Below are 19,486 nucleotides of genomic sequence, written 5' to 3'. Positions count from 1 at the left end.
AGAGAGAGAGAGAGAGAGAGAGAGAGAGAGAGAGAGAGAGAGAGAGAAATGAGAAAGAGAGAGAGAGAGCAGGAGAGAGAGTGAGACAGCAAAAGCGAGAGGGAGAGAGCACTCCAGCCCAAGAGAGCTTCAGAGAGAGTGAGCTGAGAGGGAGAGACAGAGACAGAAAGACAGACTGAGACAGAGAGAGAGTGTTGGGGTGGGTCAAGGATGGAGAGGGGTCAAGAATTAGAGATAGGGCCTTCCCTCATCCCCCTTCAGAGCTGGCACCCTGAGGAGGGGCTTTGAGGGAGTGTGAAGGTCCACAGATGTGCCTCAGCCTATGAGACGGTAGAAGATCCAGCATCCAAAAGTGACCCAGTGACTGGCCCAGCTGAGCTCTGACCACTTGTGGACAGTGTATGCCATGCCATAGCCCTGTGGGAGAGAAAGAGGTGACAGTCCTACTCAGCAAGAACAAAGGTCTCAGGAGAACCCATCCTTTGCTCAACATTCTGGGGGTCCTCAGAAAAGAGACTGGGTATACGAGAGGTAAACACATTTAGTCTTCTTTTTGTGTTTTCTTCTTCTTCTTCGAAAATCATTAAAAAAAAAAGACAAGGCAATCCTACTCTAATCCGTATTCTCCCTGATAGAGAACTCGAAATTGATTTTTTTTTAAAGACAAAAATTGGCAAAGGAGGTGGATAAGCCATTTTCAGTAAAGGAAAAAATGAATAGTTCTTAAACATAGGAAAAGACACTCAGCCTCAGTCATTATCTTCCTCCTATCACAGTGGTAAACATATCCAGGAAGTCTGAGAGGAACTCAGTGGGTGGGGCGACAGGCCTGGTCTGCACTGCTGGTGCGAGGGCAGAAAGGTAAGTCTCCATTGCTGCCCCAGGACTACATCCTACAGTTCTGTCTGCATCCGTGTGAATTACAGGGGTCTGAGGGTATTATTCCCTGCTGTATCATTTGCAATAGGAAAGGACTGGAAATCACCTGGCTGTCCGCCTGTATGGGACAAACTATACTGACAAAAACTTAGTGGGAAAATGAACGAAAACTCTGTATACTGATGTGAAGGCTTTGCAGGAAGGATTTGAAAGTGTTGACAGGCAGAAAGAACCATGTCATTCATGTGTTAGGGTAAAAATTGGGGGGGGATGGGGATGAAAATAATAAATTTTATATTTGCTGGTTGGGTCAAATTTTGGAAGGATATATTTTGAACAATGAATAAAAGTGGTTACCTGTAGGAGGACAAGGGGTAGTGAGAGAATTAAGATTTTCTCCTGAATACCTTGAATGCAGTTTGGTTTTTGAACTATGTGATAGGCACTAGCTATTTTTAAACATTTTAATAAAAATAAAATAAAACAAAAACTTTATTTAAAAAGAAGCACAACCCAGATTTTGCACACTCAATCTGAAGAAAAATTAAAAATTTTTTTCATGACAAAAATCATATAAGTAGAGCTTCTTTTAGGTATAAGTGAAAGTTATTGAACTGTATACATTAAATGAGTGAATTGTATAGCATATGAATTACATTCCAATGTGGATGTTAAAATAAGAATGATCACAATTGTTCCAAATGTATACAAAGAAAAAAAACTTTCTATGTTTAAAAAAAAAAGAAAAAGAAAATGAAAGGCTTTGATAAATACTTAACAAAACATGTTCAGGGTGTATATGCTAAAAATTGCAAAATGTTAAAAAAAAATCCAGCAAATGTAAATAAATGGAGACACACACAAAAACACAAACCAAAAAAAAAAAAAACCCAAAAATCATACAAAGTTTTATTTCAACTAAAAACTTAACTAAAAGAGAAGCAAAACCTGTATCCTGCAAGAGCCATATGAATAAACATTTCCAAAATCATGTTTCATTTAAAAAGGAATAAAATCTTGGAATGTGCACGCTCCATGTGAATAAAAATAGTACATAAATTTTTATATAAAGTATATAAATTTTTGAAGTAGAATCCAGAGCGTGCACACTCAACCTGAGTAAACATGAACTATTTTTAAAAATCAAATAAAGTCAACTTGCAATTTAGAACTCTTACCTCAACAAAAAATGACCAGTACTTTTCAAAAAAGTGAAACTTGGGTTTTGTACCCCATGGCTATAATATAAATGTTATAGTTTAAAAATAAACATAGTTTTCATACTTCCCCCAAATGAAAGACCCAACTGTGTGAGTCACCCAGAGGTGCAAGGACTAAGGAACACGGCTGCACAAGCTAGAGACAGGTTTCCATGAGCTGGCAGCACCATCCCTTGGGAATCCCTAGCCCAGGGCCCCACCTCACCTGCTCCTCTGTGGTGTCATCCACATCGACATCAAACAGGGAGCCCAGGTAGGCCAGGTGGAAGATGGCTAGGGCCCCAAAGAGCAGGTTTAAGGCTCGCACCCCCAGGCCCTGTGGGGGACAGATGGATACACTTGGCGCTTGGACCTGTATCTCATCCCCACCTGGGGAGGGGGGCCCAGGGAGATGTATCAGACATGACCCCGAGGGTCCAGCAAGGACGATGACTAGCGCATCCCCCGGGGTGGGAGGGATGGTTTCCATCCTCCCAAGGGAACTCCGGGTCTCTAAGGACGAGGGTACGTTAGCATGAGGGCATCCAGGCTGGGGGAGAGCACCCAGGTAGAGAAGGAAGAACACTTAGGTTTTGAGTCAGGGGTTATGGTGGTAAACACTGATGGTCAGGGGGAGCCAGATCTAATTGTCCACACTTCTTGTCACAGAATGAAGAATGAAAGCGAATCCCTGCCATGACCCGCAGGGCCTGTGCTTCCCTCCCCCATCGCAGGCCCTTTACACTGATCGTTCCCTTTGTTTGGAATGCTTCTCTCCCACACCTCCTTCAGTTAAAGACCTCAAAAGTCAACTCCCAGGGCCTTCCTGGTGCTGCAGGGGTTGAAGTCTCAGTGCTATCAAGCTATCAGCAGCCACTGTGGCCTGGATTCAATCCCGGTCCCCGGGAGAGTACCCACATGGCGCAGCAGACCTCTCCTGTCTCCCTGCTGCTCTCCTCAACAGTGTATTTCAGTCGATCTGCCTGTTCTGCTCCCCACTCTGTCTCTGGTGAATCCTTTTACCTCCGGCCCTGCACCTCTGGCCTGTATCCAATTCTGTATGCACAAATAAATAAAAATAAATCTTAAAAGTTACCTCCCTATTTAAAGTGACAAGTGCTCTCTGATACTTTCCATCCCCTTTTCCTCATGTAGTTTCTCCTTAGCATTTACACCAGCCTAAAAAGCTATTTTTCATTTGCTATCTCCCCTGTGAAATGCTTGTCCCTGAGGACTGGAACTTTGACCTGTTTGGTTCACCACTGTGTCTCCAGTGCCTAGAACAGTGCCTGCTACCACCAGGAGCTCAGTCGATGTTCACTGGGGAAACCTATGCCAGGTGTGAGGCTAGTAGATGCTGGATAAGTTTGTTAAGAAAAATGAATGCCAGTGAGTAAAGGTGAGATTATGGGGATGGCTCAGGCTCTGGAAGAGGAAGGTAGGCACTCTGAGATAGACTTAAGATGGAGACGGAAGTAACATTTTTGAGGGGAAGTGTTGGGCACCAGGTTGCCCAGGCTGAACCCTCACCAAGCGATGCTGGTGTGAACAATCTGGTGGGCACCGTTTCGACAAGACACAGGCACTGAGGATCCGAGCCAGGCGCTTTCGGAGGACTGGGTTGGGGGGAGAGGTAAAGGGGTCAGGTTAGCCTCAGGGGATGATGATTCCAGCTGCCCTCCCCAACCTCCCATCCCACGTGCTGGGCTGGGCCCTGCACTCACCGTGTTCCACGTAAGTGATAAAAGCCAGGGACAGCAGCACAGCAGCCAGGTGGAAGCTGAAGCCCTGAGTTGGGGGGGGGGAGGGGGTTGGCAGAGGGCAACGAGGGAGGAAAGAGGAGGCCCTCCACACCCATCCAGCTTCCTCCCTGCTCCCCTTTGTGCCCTACTCACGTGCAGGAGGGCGCTGGCTGCGTAGGTGACTAGCACCGCTGAGAAAGTCCCCAGGCGAAGGGCATTCTTGAACACATCTGGAGGGGGGAAAGGTGGGTGAAAAGTCTGCTCCTAGAGGGTCAGAATATGGGGGGGATACCCACAAACTGTTGGAGTGCCCAGATAAAGTCTTTATGATGGCCTCAAACTTCCTGTGTCCAAAACTTAGTTCCTAACCTTCCCCCACAAACTGCTCCCCTCTCTACCTCCTCAGTTTCAGTCACTGCCAACTGCACCCTTCAGTTCCATAGGGCAAAATCCTTGGAATCACCTTTGATCTGTCCTCCCCTGCACTACCATACCTAAACTTTTAGCAAATCCTGTCAACTCCACCTTCAGACTTTATCCAGAATCAGATCTCTCTTCTCCCAGTCACTGCCACCACCACCATTGCTGCCCACACTGTGGAGTGGTCTCCTCACCAGTTCTTCCCTTATCCTCTCCCCGTCTGTTCTTACAGCAGCCACAAGGTAGTGTCACAGCTCAAGTCAGCCCACAGCCCTCTTCCGCCTGAGACCCTGCCAAGGTACCATCTCTCACGGAGAAAAAGCCAAATTCTCCCCGTGGCCTGACAGGCCCCACAGAACCAGACAGCTGTCACCTCTTCAACCTCACCTCCTGCCACTGGTCTCCTTGCTCACTCTGCTCCCTCCACACTGGTCTCCTTGTTGTTCCTCAGGCATGCCAGGCTGGCTCTGCCTCAGGGTCTTTGCCCTAGCTGTTCCCTCCATGGTTACACAAGCACTCTGCCTCCAAATATTTGCATGGTTCTCTTGCACTTTCCTCATGTCTTTGCTCAAAAGTTACCTCCTCAGTGACACTTGCTCTGGTGAATTTTTAAAAAATTGCCATCACCACCCTTCTTCCATTCCTACCAACACTCCTGGATCACCTATACCTACTTCATTCATTCATTATTATTATTATTTTTTTTTGCCACAGCATGTATTGCCACCTAAACTGTTGTGGGTTTTTCCACTCTTATTTATTACCTGCCCCCCCCCAAGAATGCCAGAGCCACAAGGGCAGGGATCAGGGTGCTGCTGGTCCCTGTATGTAGTATCTCCAGTGCTTGGCTTGCACATAGCAGGCGCTCAGTAAAGGTTCGCTGTGTAAGGGTCTGAGCTAAGGACTCCCAGCTCTCTTGGAGGGAGGGATGACTTGGTGACTCACAGTTATTTAGCCAATAAGACATGGGCAGGTTCCAGCTTGTGACAACTTCCACCATGGACCGGGGAAGCTCCACGTTCAGTGGCTTGGACACTGTCAGGTCCCTGTGGGCAGAAGAGACATGCACACTCATTTATTTGGCATCTCAACCCATATGGCCACTACACTTTGGTCTTGGTTGTTCCCTTCCCTGGGAGTCCACTTCCACCTCCCTAAAGTTCCTCTTGGGAGCACCCTATGGGAGAGGCACCCCTCAGCCCTCCCCACCATTCCAGGTGATCCTTCTCCTCGGTGAAGCCAGCACCCGCCAACGTGGCCGTGGCCTCGGACAGAAAGCCCACGAAATAGTTGCTGAAGTGGAAGGAGACTGCACTCTCGTAGGCTCGCAGCCACCTGGGGAGAAAGGAGCAGGGGAGACAGGCATCATGCCCAGACCCCAGCACCAAACCCCACCGTATCATCAGCATTCCCGGCCCCACTCTGTAGACTCACCTTACCATGGCGCCCCTAAGGCCCCCAGGGGTCAGGAAGGCAGCAGAGAAGAGAGGAAAGAGAGTCAGAGAGGCCCTAGAGGCTGGCTGGAGTTGTTCATGGACAAGACAGACAGAAACGTGGCGACACAAGAAGTGGACTGATATTCACACACTTACATAGACAGTCGATTAGTTTCATGTGACTCAAACAGATGTGTGAGCGGCCCTATAACAGGACATGGTCTACAGCCTCACGTGGCCAGACAGCCAGATGCTGCCACCATCAGTGGCTGGATCTCCAGCCCTGCACTCTGAACAGCCATGTGACTGGACACGAATCCTATCAGACTCCCAGCCTCATAGCTCTCAAACCTGACTCAGTGACCACAAGACAGACGAAAGGTCCTTTATGTAGGCACAGAGACCACCAACACCCTGTTACACGTGCATACACAATTCTACACTCAAGGCGGTCCCCCTGTCAATACAATCAGACACAGTCAAAAACAGGCAGCGTCCTGCTCTGGAAAAAGTGTAGGCTCTGGAATCAGGCCTGGAATTAATGCCTGGCTGCTTATCTGGGTTACACTGGGGAAGTCCCTTGACCTTTCAGAGGCTCATTCAGCATCAGATACAATCAGTGGTCAGTGAGTGGGGGAGGAGGTCACATAAACAGCTGGGTGAAATCCTGAAACGGGTGGTTCAGTCCTGCAGATGGCGATAGGCCCGCAGTGAGTCAAGACCCCTCCGTTAGACCACACGGAGCAGCTGGGGTGGGGTGGGGGGGCAGATCCACAGGCAGAATCAATCAAAGACGGGGACCCAACATGACAGTCAGACCCATTCCCAACCAGAGTTACAGACAAGCCAGACTTATCTTATCCAATGACAGCCACACATTCCACTGTTGACAATGGCACAGCCAGCCAGCCAGAACTCCAGCCCCACACAGGGAGTCCGTGGCCGATCGGCAAATAACCAATACACGCTCCCAGCCAGATCCCAGACTGGTCAGCATCACCAAGCAATACACAGCTGTCCCTTCCCATTGCAGTCACGTAACTTGTTTCTAATGGTAAAACAGAGGGACAGATGGATAGTCAGACAGTCTGTGTCGGAGCGCCAGCCGTCTACGGAGCCACAGAGCCAGTTTTGGTCATACAGACGCCGGTCTCTGTCTAGTCACAGGGTAGATGGTCAGACAGACTCAGACTTACAGAACCGATTGGCCACAGACCGCACCCCCACCCCCCCGTCAGCCCCACTCGCCCTCAGTACCTGCCCTCATTTACCTGGCTTTGCGTTTCTTGCTGTAGTAACAGAAGACAGACAGAAGCATTAAGAGACAGGCTCAGAGCTGGGGAGACCCCAGGTCCCTACCCAACCCCAACACTGCTGGGCGGAGGCCTGGAAGGCTGTGCTCACTTGCGCAGGAGGCGGTCACCATCGAGGGGGATGAAGTACGGGAAGAGGTAGGGGCCCACACAGGTGGACAGCACAAGGCACAGCAGGGCCAGCGCCAGGCTCCGGGCTACCTTCTGCAGCCATTGGCGGCTCTGTGGGGATCAAGGCTCCATGAGCAGTGCCCCATGGTGACTCCCACAGTCCCCGCCCACCTGCCCACCGGGACCTCACCAGTGGGTGGCCTTGGACAGCCTGCAGGTAGCTGTGGAAGGATATCCAGGGCCCAAAGACGATGGTGCCCACGAAGTAGAGGTAGCCCATGAACTGCACGGGCGAGGGCACCGCGCCCACCTCGCCCCGGTCCAGGTCGAAGCCCAGAGACACCGCCTTCATGGCCACGATCATCTGGGCCCCTACATGTGGTGCCCGTGGTCACGTGCAAGGGCAGAGAGCCGGTCAGCATGGAAGGATGGGAGCACCAGGTGAGAGGTGGTAGGAAAAGAGGCGTACAAGGGTGGACAGCTAGGCGCAGTACCAGACAGGCAGCTGGCCCCAGTACAGGCAGACGCCCTTAACTCAGAAATGGTCAGACAGACTGGGGGGAAAGTCATGGTAGAAAAAGACACAGATGCAAGGGGAATCTGAGGCCTGAGTGTCCCAATGAGTGGGCAGACAAAGGAGAAAACGGGGCAGAAACGTCGGAGGGGGTAGTTAGGAGATTCGGCAAGGGCAGGTGGGAGGGCCAGGGCTGCCTACCTCTCATCTTATGCCATGTCACGGTGTCCACCATGTGCATCTCACTGAGGAAAAAAGGTGGTGGTCTTGGCCCCGTCACCCCCACAGCCTCAGTGACCACAGAGGGGAGAAACCAAGATTCAGAGAGGGCTATATTTTCCCCTTGCCGGCATAACCTCACAAAGGACTAATTCTCCTGGACTCCCTCCTCCAGGGGGAGCCCAAGCCCAGCCAGTCCTGGACAGCCTTTAAATATAACAGTCTCCCAGATTTGTTCCTCCAAGAATACCCGTGTCCTCCCTGTCCTGGACAGCCTCGTAAGGAGAAACCCACTCGCCCTTCTGCTGACAGTGTGGCGATGAGGACGCACCCCATGAGTAGGTAGATGAGGATGGTGACGGAGAGGAACACGCCACGATGGGAGGAATGTCGGCAGAGGAACAGCACGAGGTAGCACAGGAGGCTGAGCAGCACGACCCAAACCATGTGCAGTTGGAAGAAGTGGTAGAGGCTGAAGAACCCGCCTGCTACGGTGCTGGCATGCTTCAGGTAGGGTGGCAGCCCTTGGAGTGAGAGAGACAGAGAGAAAACAAGAGCAGGAAGTTGGGTGGGTGGGTAGGAAAGGAGGGCCGTCTGGGCAGAGGGCACAGTCTGGGCAATGGCCTGGACTGGAACGCCGTAGGAGTACAGGAGACCCAAAGCAGGTATTGGGGCGGTGGAAAGGTGGCAGGGTCTGGGCTTAGGGAAGAGCTCTCTCTAAAGGACATTTTGGGAGCCCTGCCGGAAATGTGAATATCAACTTATATCGGATAATATTACTGCATCCAGATTCAATTTCTTGCGGGGGCTGATGGTGGAGGCTGTGGTGTGGGGAGGGATGTCTATGATCTGGGGGGCACACGATGAAGAATTTGGGGTGATGTGTCATAATGTCAACAGGTTATTCAAGTGATTGAGAACAAAGAGACAGACAGATACACAGATAAGGCTGACACGACAGCATGCTGACAGCTGGAAAATGTTGACACATGAATGAATGTTCACTTCAATTTCTCTGTAACTTTGAAATATTTAAATATTATAAACCTGGGAAAAAATAAAACATGCATTTAAAGTAAAAGATAAAGAAAAAAGAAAGTGTAGAACCTGGAGTCTCAGATTTCCAGAAATCTCAGCATCCTATGGGAACGTTGGGGACCTGGAATCTTATCATTTGGATACAGGCTTTCCATGGTTGTGGAAACATTCCAGAATTCTAGAATTCGGAAATTCCACTAGGCCAAGTCTAGAAATAGCAGTATGCGGGAAGCTAGAATGTGAGAACTTCAAGTTGTAAGAATCCCCAAACCCTGAAACATGGTACTTTGCGATTCGCTAACCCTTTGACATCAGCATCCAAGAATCTTACAACCTTGGGATGTAGACATTTCAGGGTTGCAAGCTCCAGGAATGTCAGCGTTCCCGAATCCCAGAACCCAATAACAGTGAAAGGCAGGGCAGGATGTGGTTTGGCATGGTGTGCCCTGGGGTGGCTGGGCATAGTAGGACGTGGTGTAGTGGAATGCTGTTTGGCTTGGAGGGATGCAGTGGGCTGGACATGTGGGAGCCTGATTTGGCAAGACGTGGCAGGATAAGGTGTGGCTTCATATGGATGAACGTGGCAAATGTGATATTCCTAGCGTGGGTGGCACATGGGTGGCAGGCACTTACCAAGCCTCCAGAGGAGGCGGCAGGCGAGGCAGATAGCAAGGAGAAGCCAGATCTGGTCAAGGCCCTGCTGGGCAGTAGGCAGGAGACAGCCCTGCAGCAGCTGCTGGAAAAATTCCTGGCGGCTGAAGGTGGCCATTGCGGACCCCCACAGATGGATGGACAGATTGATAGACCTGCCAAAGGGGGACACAGAGGGAGAGAGGATGTCCATGGGGCAGACCATGCTCAAGAGATGATTGGTGCTCAGATTTCAGTATGCCGCCCACCGTCCCCCCCCCCAACCGATTTAGAGACACTGGTGCTGGCAGGCTGGGGGCCGTGGGAACATCAAGTACATCAGACTGAGCAGCCAACTATGTGTGTGGGGTGTCCTGTGTGCACATTTACAGCTCATGACCTGTGGTGAATGAAGGACGGGTATCTCTTGTGAGCTGTGAACAGTCCGGGTCCGATGGTCATTGAATGGTATACATTCTAGGCCCTTATATCAAATCGGGGACTCCCTGGTTTCCATGGTAGAGTCACTCTATGTGGAGGGCGGAGAGGGAGATCCTGTGACACTTGGGGGCCGTGTGCATCTATCCTTGTAAGGATGTGGGGGGTGTCCTGTATCCCCCGTGCACCCCATCTCACCCCCACCCGATCCCTCTCAGCTGCCAATAAAGCCCGGTCCAGGCCCGGGAGCTGCAGGAAGGTGGAGGTGGTGATAGGGGACATCGCAGGAAGGGGAGTCGGAAAGGTGATGGAGATGGGGGGCCCAGGACACGCGCTGCAGACCCGCACGGGGAGGCCGGCTCAGGATGGGAGCAGGGGAGCCGCGTGAGCACTACTGGCGACCTACCTGGCAGGAAGGAGGCCACGGTCCTGGGGGCCGGGGACGCGCCGCCGCCGCCACTGTCGCCGCCTCCACCCGGCAGCCTCCCCCGCAGGCCGCAAGGCCGGGACCAGCTGCGGCTCCCAAGGCAGCGCGGAGAGCGGGCCCTTTAAATCCGGGGGGAGGCCCGGCCGGCAGGCTCGGCCAATGAGGCGGCAGGAGTGGGGCGGGGACGGGGGAGGAGGGGAGCGGGAGGATCGAGGGAAGGAGGAGCGCGAGGTGGAGAGGAGTGAGGCGCGGGAGGTCCGCGGCGCGCACACTGTCCGCGCTCGCACCTTTCTAGCCCCTGGGTGTTTCAGCCCCGAACGTTTGAGTCCGGAGGTTGCAAGAACAAACCTTCGAATCGCCAAATCCCTAATCCTAGGAAGCTGCGATGGGGAGCCAGGCGGGAAGCCCCCAGTCTCATTCCCCCAACTGCTCACCTGCGCACGTCCGCTTGCCACCGTGGTGTCCGGGTTTCACAGATGGGAAAATAAGCCGCGGTCTCTCCTTCCCCATCCCGTGAGGGAGCTACAGGGATTGCTAACCCTCCCCGCCGCCCGAAACATTTATGAGAACTGATCGTGTCTCCTAGGAGCGTGACTTAGGTACCTGTGCTCCCCCTAGAGACTCCTTGTGAGCCTTTGGCTTGTGGCTGAGAACTAATTTGCCTGCTTAATTACCCAGCGTCCTCACCCCAGCTTTGAAGGCGCCTGCAGTCACGAGGGAGAGTTCCGTGTGGAGCAGGAGGCTAGTAGAGAGCGCGGGGAGCACTGCGTCCCCGACAAGAGCTTGTACTGGGCGCCGCCAGCACGACTCTAAGGATTTATGCCGCACCTGCTGTCGGCCTCCTCTTCTATCCAGTCTCTGGGCTCTCCACTCGGTTTTTGGGCTGATCAAGCCCCTATTTTTCCAAAGGAGCGTTTATTGGGCACATAGTACGACTTTAATTATGTGCAAGGGAGGAGGAAGCCTAGGTCGAGCTGGACCCCACCGTGACCTGGGGAGTTAAGGAAAACAAAATTAAAGCCGGAATGGACGTGGACAAGCCACGTCTACTCCCGGGACCTCAGCGTCAGTTTCTGTTATGCGAAGAAGTGGGGTTAGCAGTTCTTTGCTTGGGAATACCGATGGCACTGGAAGAGAAATGAAACTCTCTTTAAGAAAAAGTTAACAGGAAGCTAAATGGAGTTTTAATTCATAAATGAATATGTATTACAAATAGGAAATATTTGACACAGTTAAGACTCATATAAGAAATAATTACAAAGGCCAGATGTATGAATACAAATTTCTTAATCCTAGAATACAGGCCATTGATTTTATGATTTTATGAATTAGACTTCATTCTAATTTTTCCCCCTCAGTGTTCAAACATATTTCAGTAGCGCCAACAGTATCTTCAGCACATGCCAGAAATATTTCCCGTATTGCAAGACCTGGTGTTTAAAACCAGGTGATCCTAACTACGCCTGATCCTGAGCTTCCTACACTCGTCTCCATCTAGTCTTTTGATGTGTGTGACAAAGAGCTGGCATCTAGATTCTAGGACATATGAAAATCAATAAGGGAAGCACAAACAATACACTTGAAGATGGACAGTGGACAATTCACAGCAGAAGATACTTGAAATGGCCAGTGTGTCTAGCACACGGAAAGACGATCCAGTCTTTAGTTATCAGGGAAATGCAAGTGAAATAACAATTAACCACCATTGCACATCACTGGAGAATGGACACTCCATAAATGCCCACTTTTAAAGCCTTTGTGGTCACTCTGGTTTCTGGAGTATTTTATAGTTTCCCTACTTCCCTGTTTTAAAGAGATGCAAGTTAAAACAATGAGATTGGATTTTTCGCTTCTTATGTTGGCTAAAATAAATGTCAAATTTTCATACCAACATTTCCTTTTTCTCTCTTCATAGCTCTATCCTCTATTAATCTCCACTTTTTTTTCCTAAACTATTTGATCGAGGTGGTAGACATAGTGCCCTTTCAGCTAAATACTTGAGTATGCATTTCCTAAGAACAAGGAACTTCTCTCACATTCCTACCTACTGAGTATGAAGTTTCCAATTTCTTCACATCTTCACTAACACTTGTTATCTGACTTTTTAATGTTAGCCGTCCCAGTGCGTGTACCCATACTGTCCTTTTATAGGAAAAGGAAATCCTAGGTCACAAGAATGATTCTGTTATCAGGTCTTTTTTTAGTCTCTTTCAATCTGGAACAATGTCTCATTCTTCCCTTAACTTTCATGATCTTGATGTTTTTGAAGTAAACAGGTCCGTCAGTTCTTTGGAAGAATGTCCTTCGATTTGACTTTATCTGATGTTTCTTCAGGATTAGATTTGGATTATGCATTTTGGGCAGGAATTCCACAGAAGTGACTCTGTGCTCTTCTCAGTGTATCCAGAGGCCCAAGGAGGTATTTTAATTCTCAAACTGTTGGCATTAGCTTTGATCTTTTGACTGAGGTGGTGACTTCCAAGTGTCTCTACTTGGAAAGCAGATTTCCCTCTTGTATTAGTAACCATCTTGTAAACTGATACTCTGAGACTATGTAAATCTCCCAGTTTTCCTTAAACTTCTACTTATTAGGTTAGCATTCATTGGTGATTCTTGCCTGAAGCAATTACTACTATGATGGTGGCCAAATGGTGATTTTCTTTTACAGGTATGGCTGAGATTTTATGGTAAGGAAGTGCTTTCCCTTTTTCCCCAAGTTCTTATTTATTTGTATCAGGGTGAGATTCATAGATTCTTCTTTTTAATTTACAAGGCTAAAATCAACTACTATCTTTATTTGTAAAAATAGTTTAATTGTGATGTAATTTACAGACCATAAAATTCACAAGTGTTATTTGTACAACACAATGATAGTTAGTATATCTAGCAATGTGTGTGAAAGTCACTTGCAATCTAATTTTAGGGCATTACCCCCGAAAGAAGTCTTGCGCCCCTTAGCTAGCGGTCACTTCCCATCTGCCCCGACAGCCTTAGGCAGTTGCTAATCTCTTTAGATATGCTTATTCTAGACATTTCACAGAAATGAAATCATACAACATGTAATCTTTTGTGTCTTGTTTCTTACTAAACATCATGCTTTTTGAAACTGTAATGAGACAACACATAACAAAGTTTACCCCCTTAACCATTTGTAAAGTGTATCGCTCAGGGGCATCAAGTACATTCAGTGGTTGTACAACTAACACCACTATCCATCTCCAGGACATTTTTCCCCTCCCGAACCTAAATTCTCTACCCACTAAACACTAACTCCTGCTTACCTTCCCTCATCTCCTGGTGCTACCAGGAGCTACCATCATTGTTTATTTAAATGCTCACATTGTTCCAGATTTGACCAGTGGGGTCAAGCTGGCTCCTGTGTCCTTTTGACATGTCTCCATCATTTTTTTTTAATACATCCACTTTTGTGTTTCTGTGAATTTGACTACTGTAGATACTTCATATAAATGGAATCATACATACAGTATTTGCCCTTTTTTTTTTTAAAAAAAATTTGTTTTATGCATACAATAGCTGGGGAATAGCCCAGAGGTTGGGGGTATTAGTGAAAGGATTCACCAGAGACCGAGTGGGGAGCAGAACAGTCAGATCTACTGAAACACACAGCTGAGGGGAGCAGTGGGTGAAACAGGAGAGGTTTGCTGTGCCATGTGGGTCAGCTCCCTGGCTGGGGATGGAACTCAGGCTGCAGTGGCTATGGGTGGCTTTATAGTGCTGAGACTTAACCCCTTGTGCTACCAGGGAGGGCCAGTAGTTGCCTTTTTGTGACCGGTTTATTTTACTTGACATACTGTCTTCAAGGTTCAACCATATTGTATCATGTGTCAGAATTTCCTTTTTAGGACTGAATAATATTCCATTGTGTGAATGTAACAATTTTGCTTATCCATTCATCCATCAGTGGATACTTGGATTGGTTACACTTTTTGGCTATTGTGAATAATGCTGCTATGAACATGGGTGAAGAAGTATCTCTTTGAGTCTCTGCTTTTAATTCTTTTTTTTTTTAAAAATTATTTATTCACACAGAATTGGGGTACAGGCCAGAGATGCGGAGGGTGAGAGGATTCACCAGAGACAGAGCCGGGAGCAGAACAAGCAGATAGATGAAGTACACTGCTGAGGGGAGCAGTGGGTGGGTCAGGAGAGGTCTGCCTCGCCACGTGGATCTCCTCGGGGCAGGCGGGAATCGAACTCATGCGGAAGTGACTTTAGCTTCTTAGTGCAGAGCTTTAACCCGCTGAGCCACCAGGGAGGGCCCTTTAATTCTTTTTTAATTCCAACAGTGTACAAAGATATCCTCACCAACAGCTGTTATTATTTTTGTTTGTTTGTTTTCTTTTTGTATAAGTAATCATTTTAATGGGCATGAAGTGGCATCTCATTGCAGTTTTGACTTGTATTTCCCTAATGATTGATGATGCTTAGCATCTTTTCATGTTGTTATTAGCCCCATTTATGTATATTCTGTGGAGAAATGTCTTTTGATGTCCTTATCCCATTTTAAAATGGAGTTGTTTATTTTTGTTGTTGTTGAGTTGTAGAGGTTCTTCATATATTCTGATTAGTTCTTTATCAGGTATATGATTTGTAAATATTCTTTCTCATTTTCTGTGATGCTTTCTCACTATGTTATTGTCCTTTGAAGTTTTAAATATTGACATAACCAACTTACCTATTTTTCCTTTTACTGCTTGTGCTTGTGGTGTAATCTCCAAGAAATCATTTCCAAATCCAGTGTCACAAAGGTTTCCCCAGTGTTTTCTTCTAACAGCTTTATAGTTGTAGGTCTTCATGTAGATGTTTGATCCATGTCGAGTTTGGTTTTTTTATATGGTGTGAGGTGAAGGTCCAACTTTACTCTTTTGCATGTGGATATTCAGTTTTTCCAGCATCCATTGTGGAAAAGAACCATCATTGTTTATTTAAATGCTCAGTTGTTTCCAGATTTCACCAGTGGGGTCAAACCTGACTCCTGTATCCTTTTGACATGTCTCCATTGTTTTTTGAACACATCTTTCTTTTGAATCACATCAGGATGTTTCAGATTTATCTTGTACTTTCTCAGTCCTGGCCCTGGCATCAGCCACTTCCCCCAAGAAGACTCGTTTTCTTTTAGTGGAGAATGGCATTTAGAAAACCAAGATCTGGGCTCTAGAGTGCTCAGTGCTTCCACAGAGTTGCTGATTCTAGGCCTTCTCAGTGGACTGAGTTAAGACATAAACAAGGGTACGAATGTGTAGTGAACTCATAATACATATGATTGTACATACATACACACTCTATACTTACTATACTAAAATCCCTGAGTTCCTGATGACATCTACAAATCTAGTTCTATGCCAGAGAGTACACCCTAGCCTTTCTCTTTTCTCTATTTGTGGTTTCCTTTTCCACCAGTGAGAAATCTGACTCTCATTAGCCCCAAGAATTTTATTTAATCACTCAATCTTAGGATGCATATTCACTAGTTTCAGATTCACTAGCCACCACTATGGAAGACAAGTCTAAACAACTAGAGACCAGTATTTGTTACAGTCCCTTTTGCCTTTAGCCTGATTGATGCTGCGTTCGAAAGTTACAGGGGTTAGGTGGTTCATTCTTCTCCCTGGTACCCTTCAGTGAGACTGTGTTCTGAATACAGTTAAGGCTCGTGTGTTTCTATTTATATTCTGTATAGGATTTTCCCCAGCCTGGTTAATTTTATCATTAATTTTTAAGAATGTGAAACATTACCATGGTTTCAAAAGTCAGAACTGCACCCACATGCATACTCAGGAGAAGTGTCCTTTCCTTGCAGCAGGCTTGCACTCAATCCTTCCAGGCAACCGGTCTGTTTTTAAAATTTATTTATTTATTTATGCATACGGAACTGGGGTAAAGACCAGAGGTGCAGGGGTGGTGAGAGGATTCGCCAGAGGCAGAGCGGGGAGCAGAACAGGCTGACTAATGAAGTACACTGCTGCGGGGAGCAGTGGGCGAGACAGGAGCGGTCTGCTGTGCCCTGTAGAACTTGTGCTAAAGTGGCTGCAGCCTGCTTCACAGTGTGGTACTTTAGTAACCCGTTACCAAGCAGGGAGGGCTCACTGGGCAACCAGTCTTAACAGTGGCTGGTTTATCCTTCCCATGTTTCTTTTTGTGAAGATAAGCAATTGGACGTATGTTTCTTTATAGTGTCTTGATTCTTACAGGAAGGGTTGGATTGTGTAGTCTTCTTTGCACTTTGCTTTCGGCACTTACCAGTATGTCCTGGAAATCACTCCTCCTCAGGTCCTCAGATTTCTTCCTTGATCTTTTTACAGGTGCATAGGACTCCATTGTGCAACTGTGCCACAGTTTATTCAACCACTGCCGATGTATAGGAAGTGGCATTGCTACCCATATTTTGCAATGATCAAGTGTGCTGCCAGGGATAACCACAGGCGGATGTATTTTCACATTGTGGGACATGTATATTTCAGGCAAGTTACTGGAAGAAGGCTTCCTGGGGAATAGGGAAACCAGTATGCATTTTTGTTAGATGCCAAATTCCCCTCCTGGGGGCTTTTAACAAAAGGACATTTTAAAAAGCACAAAGGAGAAGGAAAAACTGCTATTCACCAGAGAAACCGAACAGCTTTTCTTGCTGCCATTCAATAGCCCATGCTGGTTTTAAGACTGAGAGATTTCATTTCACAAGGACTGGTTTTTCCAGAGGGATTCAATTTCACCAACATTGTTGGAACCTCTCTTGGGTAGCTGTGCCGGCTCCCACATGCCCTGGTACTGTCGTGGGAGCTGCCCATTTTGCAGACAGCAGCTGAGGTCAGATGTGGTTAGCTGCACGAAGGGCCAGGTCTGGCTAGGCATCTGTGATTCAGAGTCTGTCAGCTACAGGCTGTGTTTGAGATTGAACATTTGTTTCTTTGTGGGATGCCAGATCTCCCAGGAAATCTGATTAAAGCCCTCTCCTTAGGAACACACAGAGAGAGAGAGAGAGAGAGAGAGAGAAACAGAAGTTGGCCTGGCATTCACAGCCAAACCTTGGTGTCCTTCTGTTAGTGGGGACAATTTCACTGAACTTCAGACAGTACCACTCTGTGGTACCTTGATGGGTCAAGACCAAGACCCATAGTCATGTCTGAACAGAAAAAAGACACAATGTCCACCCCACACAAACGACTGCTTATTTATGCCCACCCTAGCCTTTCCTTTTTCTAGTTAAGATTTTATTAGGGTACTCCATCTTTAACTTTCTAGTTAAGGATTTATCAGAGAATCACCCCATTTTGAATCCGGAGCAAAGCCTACTCCTTCAACTCCCCTCAAGTCACCTACGTCTAGCCCAAACCCTAGAAGTCCTTTCTTTTTTCAAAAGATTAATTTATTTATGCATACAAGAGCTGGGGTGCAGGCCAGAGGTGAGGGGGAGGTTGAGAGGAGTCACCAGAGACAGAGTGGGGGAGCAGAACAGGTGAAATACACTGCTGAGGGGAGCAGCAGGTGATACAGGAGAGGTCTGCTGCACCATGTGGGTCAGCTCCCTGGCAGGGGATCAAACTCATGCTACAGTGGCTGCTGATAGCTTCATAGTGCTGAGACTTAACCCCTTGCACCACCACAGTGGCCCTACAAGTCCTTTCTAACACCTTCTTACTGAGATATTGTCACAGGGGGAGGCCCCCACAGTGTGTACTCTCTATTGTTGCAATGAGCAATACCTCCAACTTGTTTAACCACAGGTGTATTCCTCTGGGCTTCTGGAGGGCTTTGCAACACTTTCAACGTTTGCTACAAGTTCAAGAACTCTTTGAAACTCCTAACAAAGTAGCCTACAGCATCAGTAACACCATTAAACAGGTGGAGAAACTTAGCTCTAGACAGGTTGTGACTCCCTTAAATTCCCCTCATGAGTTGGTAGCCAGATGCGAACTTGAAATCCAGCAGCTGATCTCACAAGGTGAGGTATGTGTAGCGGACACTGGACCTGTCCTCTAACTCACTCCAGCCCAACCAAGTCCCAACAGGAGTTGGGTTGCATGCTCCCTACCTGAAGACTGAACTCTTGGTCAGGACACACGCGCGCTTGCCTCTGAAGGATGACTTCCTTCTCTCCTGCTCTAGCTTTCTCTGTAGAGTAGGATCTCAGGTTGAGGTGAGGGGTAAGAAAACCCCCGTACCTGGGTTGTCCGCAAGGAGGCTCAGGGAGTGAGAGCTCGGCCCAAAGGGGCTTCATCTTTCCTGGTCCAGCTGCTGCATGACTGAGACAGGTCCTTCACAGTCCCTGTCACCACACCTCATTCCCATGACCCATTTTACCCATTTTGCTTTGCTTATCTCCCTGCCTTTCCTGTGCTGCATCTCCTGCTTGGAATGCCCTTCTCCCCCTTCCCATCCTTGAGATCTTGCACTTTCCCGTCAAGATCTAGCTTGCCCTCACCTCTGGGGTGGGAGAAACCTTTCCCACCTCCTGCCTCTGGGATTTCCACATCCTGGGTAGATAAGGCTTCATCAGAGGCCTAACACACAGAAGCACCTGTCTCCTCATTAGGCGGGACCTGCCTCTCTGTCCCTTCGGGGGCTCCTGCTGCCTGCACTGGGCTAGGCTGGGATTCTAGGCAATGTCTAGCAAGTGTTGCCTAAAAGATGATTTTAACCAGCCAAATAGTGAGGGTGAGGGTGAAAATGAGGGCAGGGTGGGTGCTGCTGACCTGTGCCTACCTAGGTAGTGCCTGGGTGGGGACTCTCATTTAGGTGGGAGCAGCAAGGCCCCCCACCCTGCAGTCCTGTTGCACTAGACTTCTGTAAGTTGCTGCTCCTTTTCATCCCAGAGCCAGCTGGGGTCTCTCCATAGCTCCTGGTAACCCAGTGGCTCTCAGCACTCTAGCACCCCTACGTTAGAGCCTTCTGGCAGACTGTACAACCTCACATTGACCTGTCTAAGCTCTAGGCTTTCCCTGACTGGGCCTGACACCTGGAAGGCTGCAGCATGGGGGTCTGTTCAGTCACTGAGCCCTGTCCCCTGCCAGTGGCTTCCTCCCCAGGGCATATCTCTGATTGGCTTTCTGACTCTTGTTCCCTGCCAAGAGGTCTAGGATGATTCTTCCAGGGAAAATTCAC

The 19,486-nt window shown here is 48.2% G+C and overlaps 1 protein-coding gene across 2 annotated transcripts; it reads right to left on the bottom strand.

Annotated features, from left to right (window-relative positions):
- Positions 1–72: 72 nt before the first annotated feature.
- Positions 73–10,453, bottom strand: PORCN (porcupine homolog (Drosophila)). Of its 2 annotated transcripts, XM_004689997.2 has the most exons (15): positions 10,346–10,453; positions 9,505–9,677; positions 8,165–8,357; positions 7,816–7,859; positions 7,291–7,472; positions 7,081–7,211; positions 6,948–6,965; positions 5,675–5,689; positions 5,450–5,575; positions 5,186–5,286; positions 3,974–4,050; positions 3,803–3,866; positions 3,609–3,694; positions 2,305–2,415; positions 73–417 (listed from the first exon to the last, which is right to left on the bottom strand). In XM_004689997.2, exons 2-15 carry the CDS (start codon positions 9,638–9,640, stop codon positions 316–318), a joined length of 1,386 nt encoding a protein of 461 aa, XP_004690054.1. In that variant the 5' UTR covers positions 9,641–9,677; positions 10,346–10,453; the 3' UTR covers positions 73–315. The 2 variants fall into 2 exon arrangements, with proteins under 2 accessions (XP_004690054.1, XP_012585854.1); XM_012730400.1 differs by lacking the exons at positions 5,675–5,689; positions 6,948–6,965.
- Positions 10,454–19,486: the final 9,033 nt, after the last annotated feature.

The sequence above is a fragment of the Condylura cristata genome, unplaced genomic scaffold, assembly GCF_000260355.1.
Source record: "Condylura cristata isolate star-nosed mole 26May11 unplaced genomic scaffold, ConCri1.0 scaffold00027, whole genome shotgun sequence".
NCBI classification, from domain to species: Eukaryota; Metazoa; Chordata; class Mammalia; order Eulipotyphla; family Talpidae; genus Condylura; species Condylura cristata.
The sequence above is the reverse complement of the archived record's forward strand: the minus strand, read 5'-3'. Positions and strand labels throughout refer to the sequence as shown.

Excerpts from the sequence above, each read along its gene's own strand:
- PORCN (XM_004689997.2), bottom strand. The coding sequence starts at position 9,640 with ATGGCCACCTTCAGCCGCCAGGAATTTTTCCAGCAGCTGCTGCAGGGC. Across the intron at positions 7,473-7,815 it reads GACATGGCATAAGATGAGAG|GGGCCCAGATGATCGTGGCC; the intron begins GTAGGCAGCCCT and ends CACCACATGTAG. Across the intron at positions 3,695-3,802 it reads TATCACTTACGTGGAACACG|TCCTCCGAAAGCGCCTGGCT; the intron begins GTGAGTGCAGGG and ends CCCCCAACCCAG.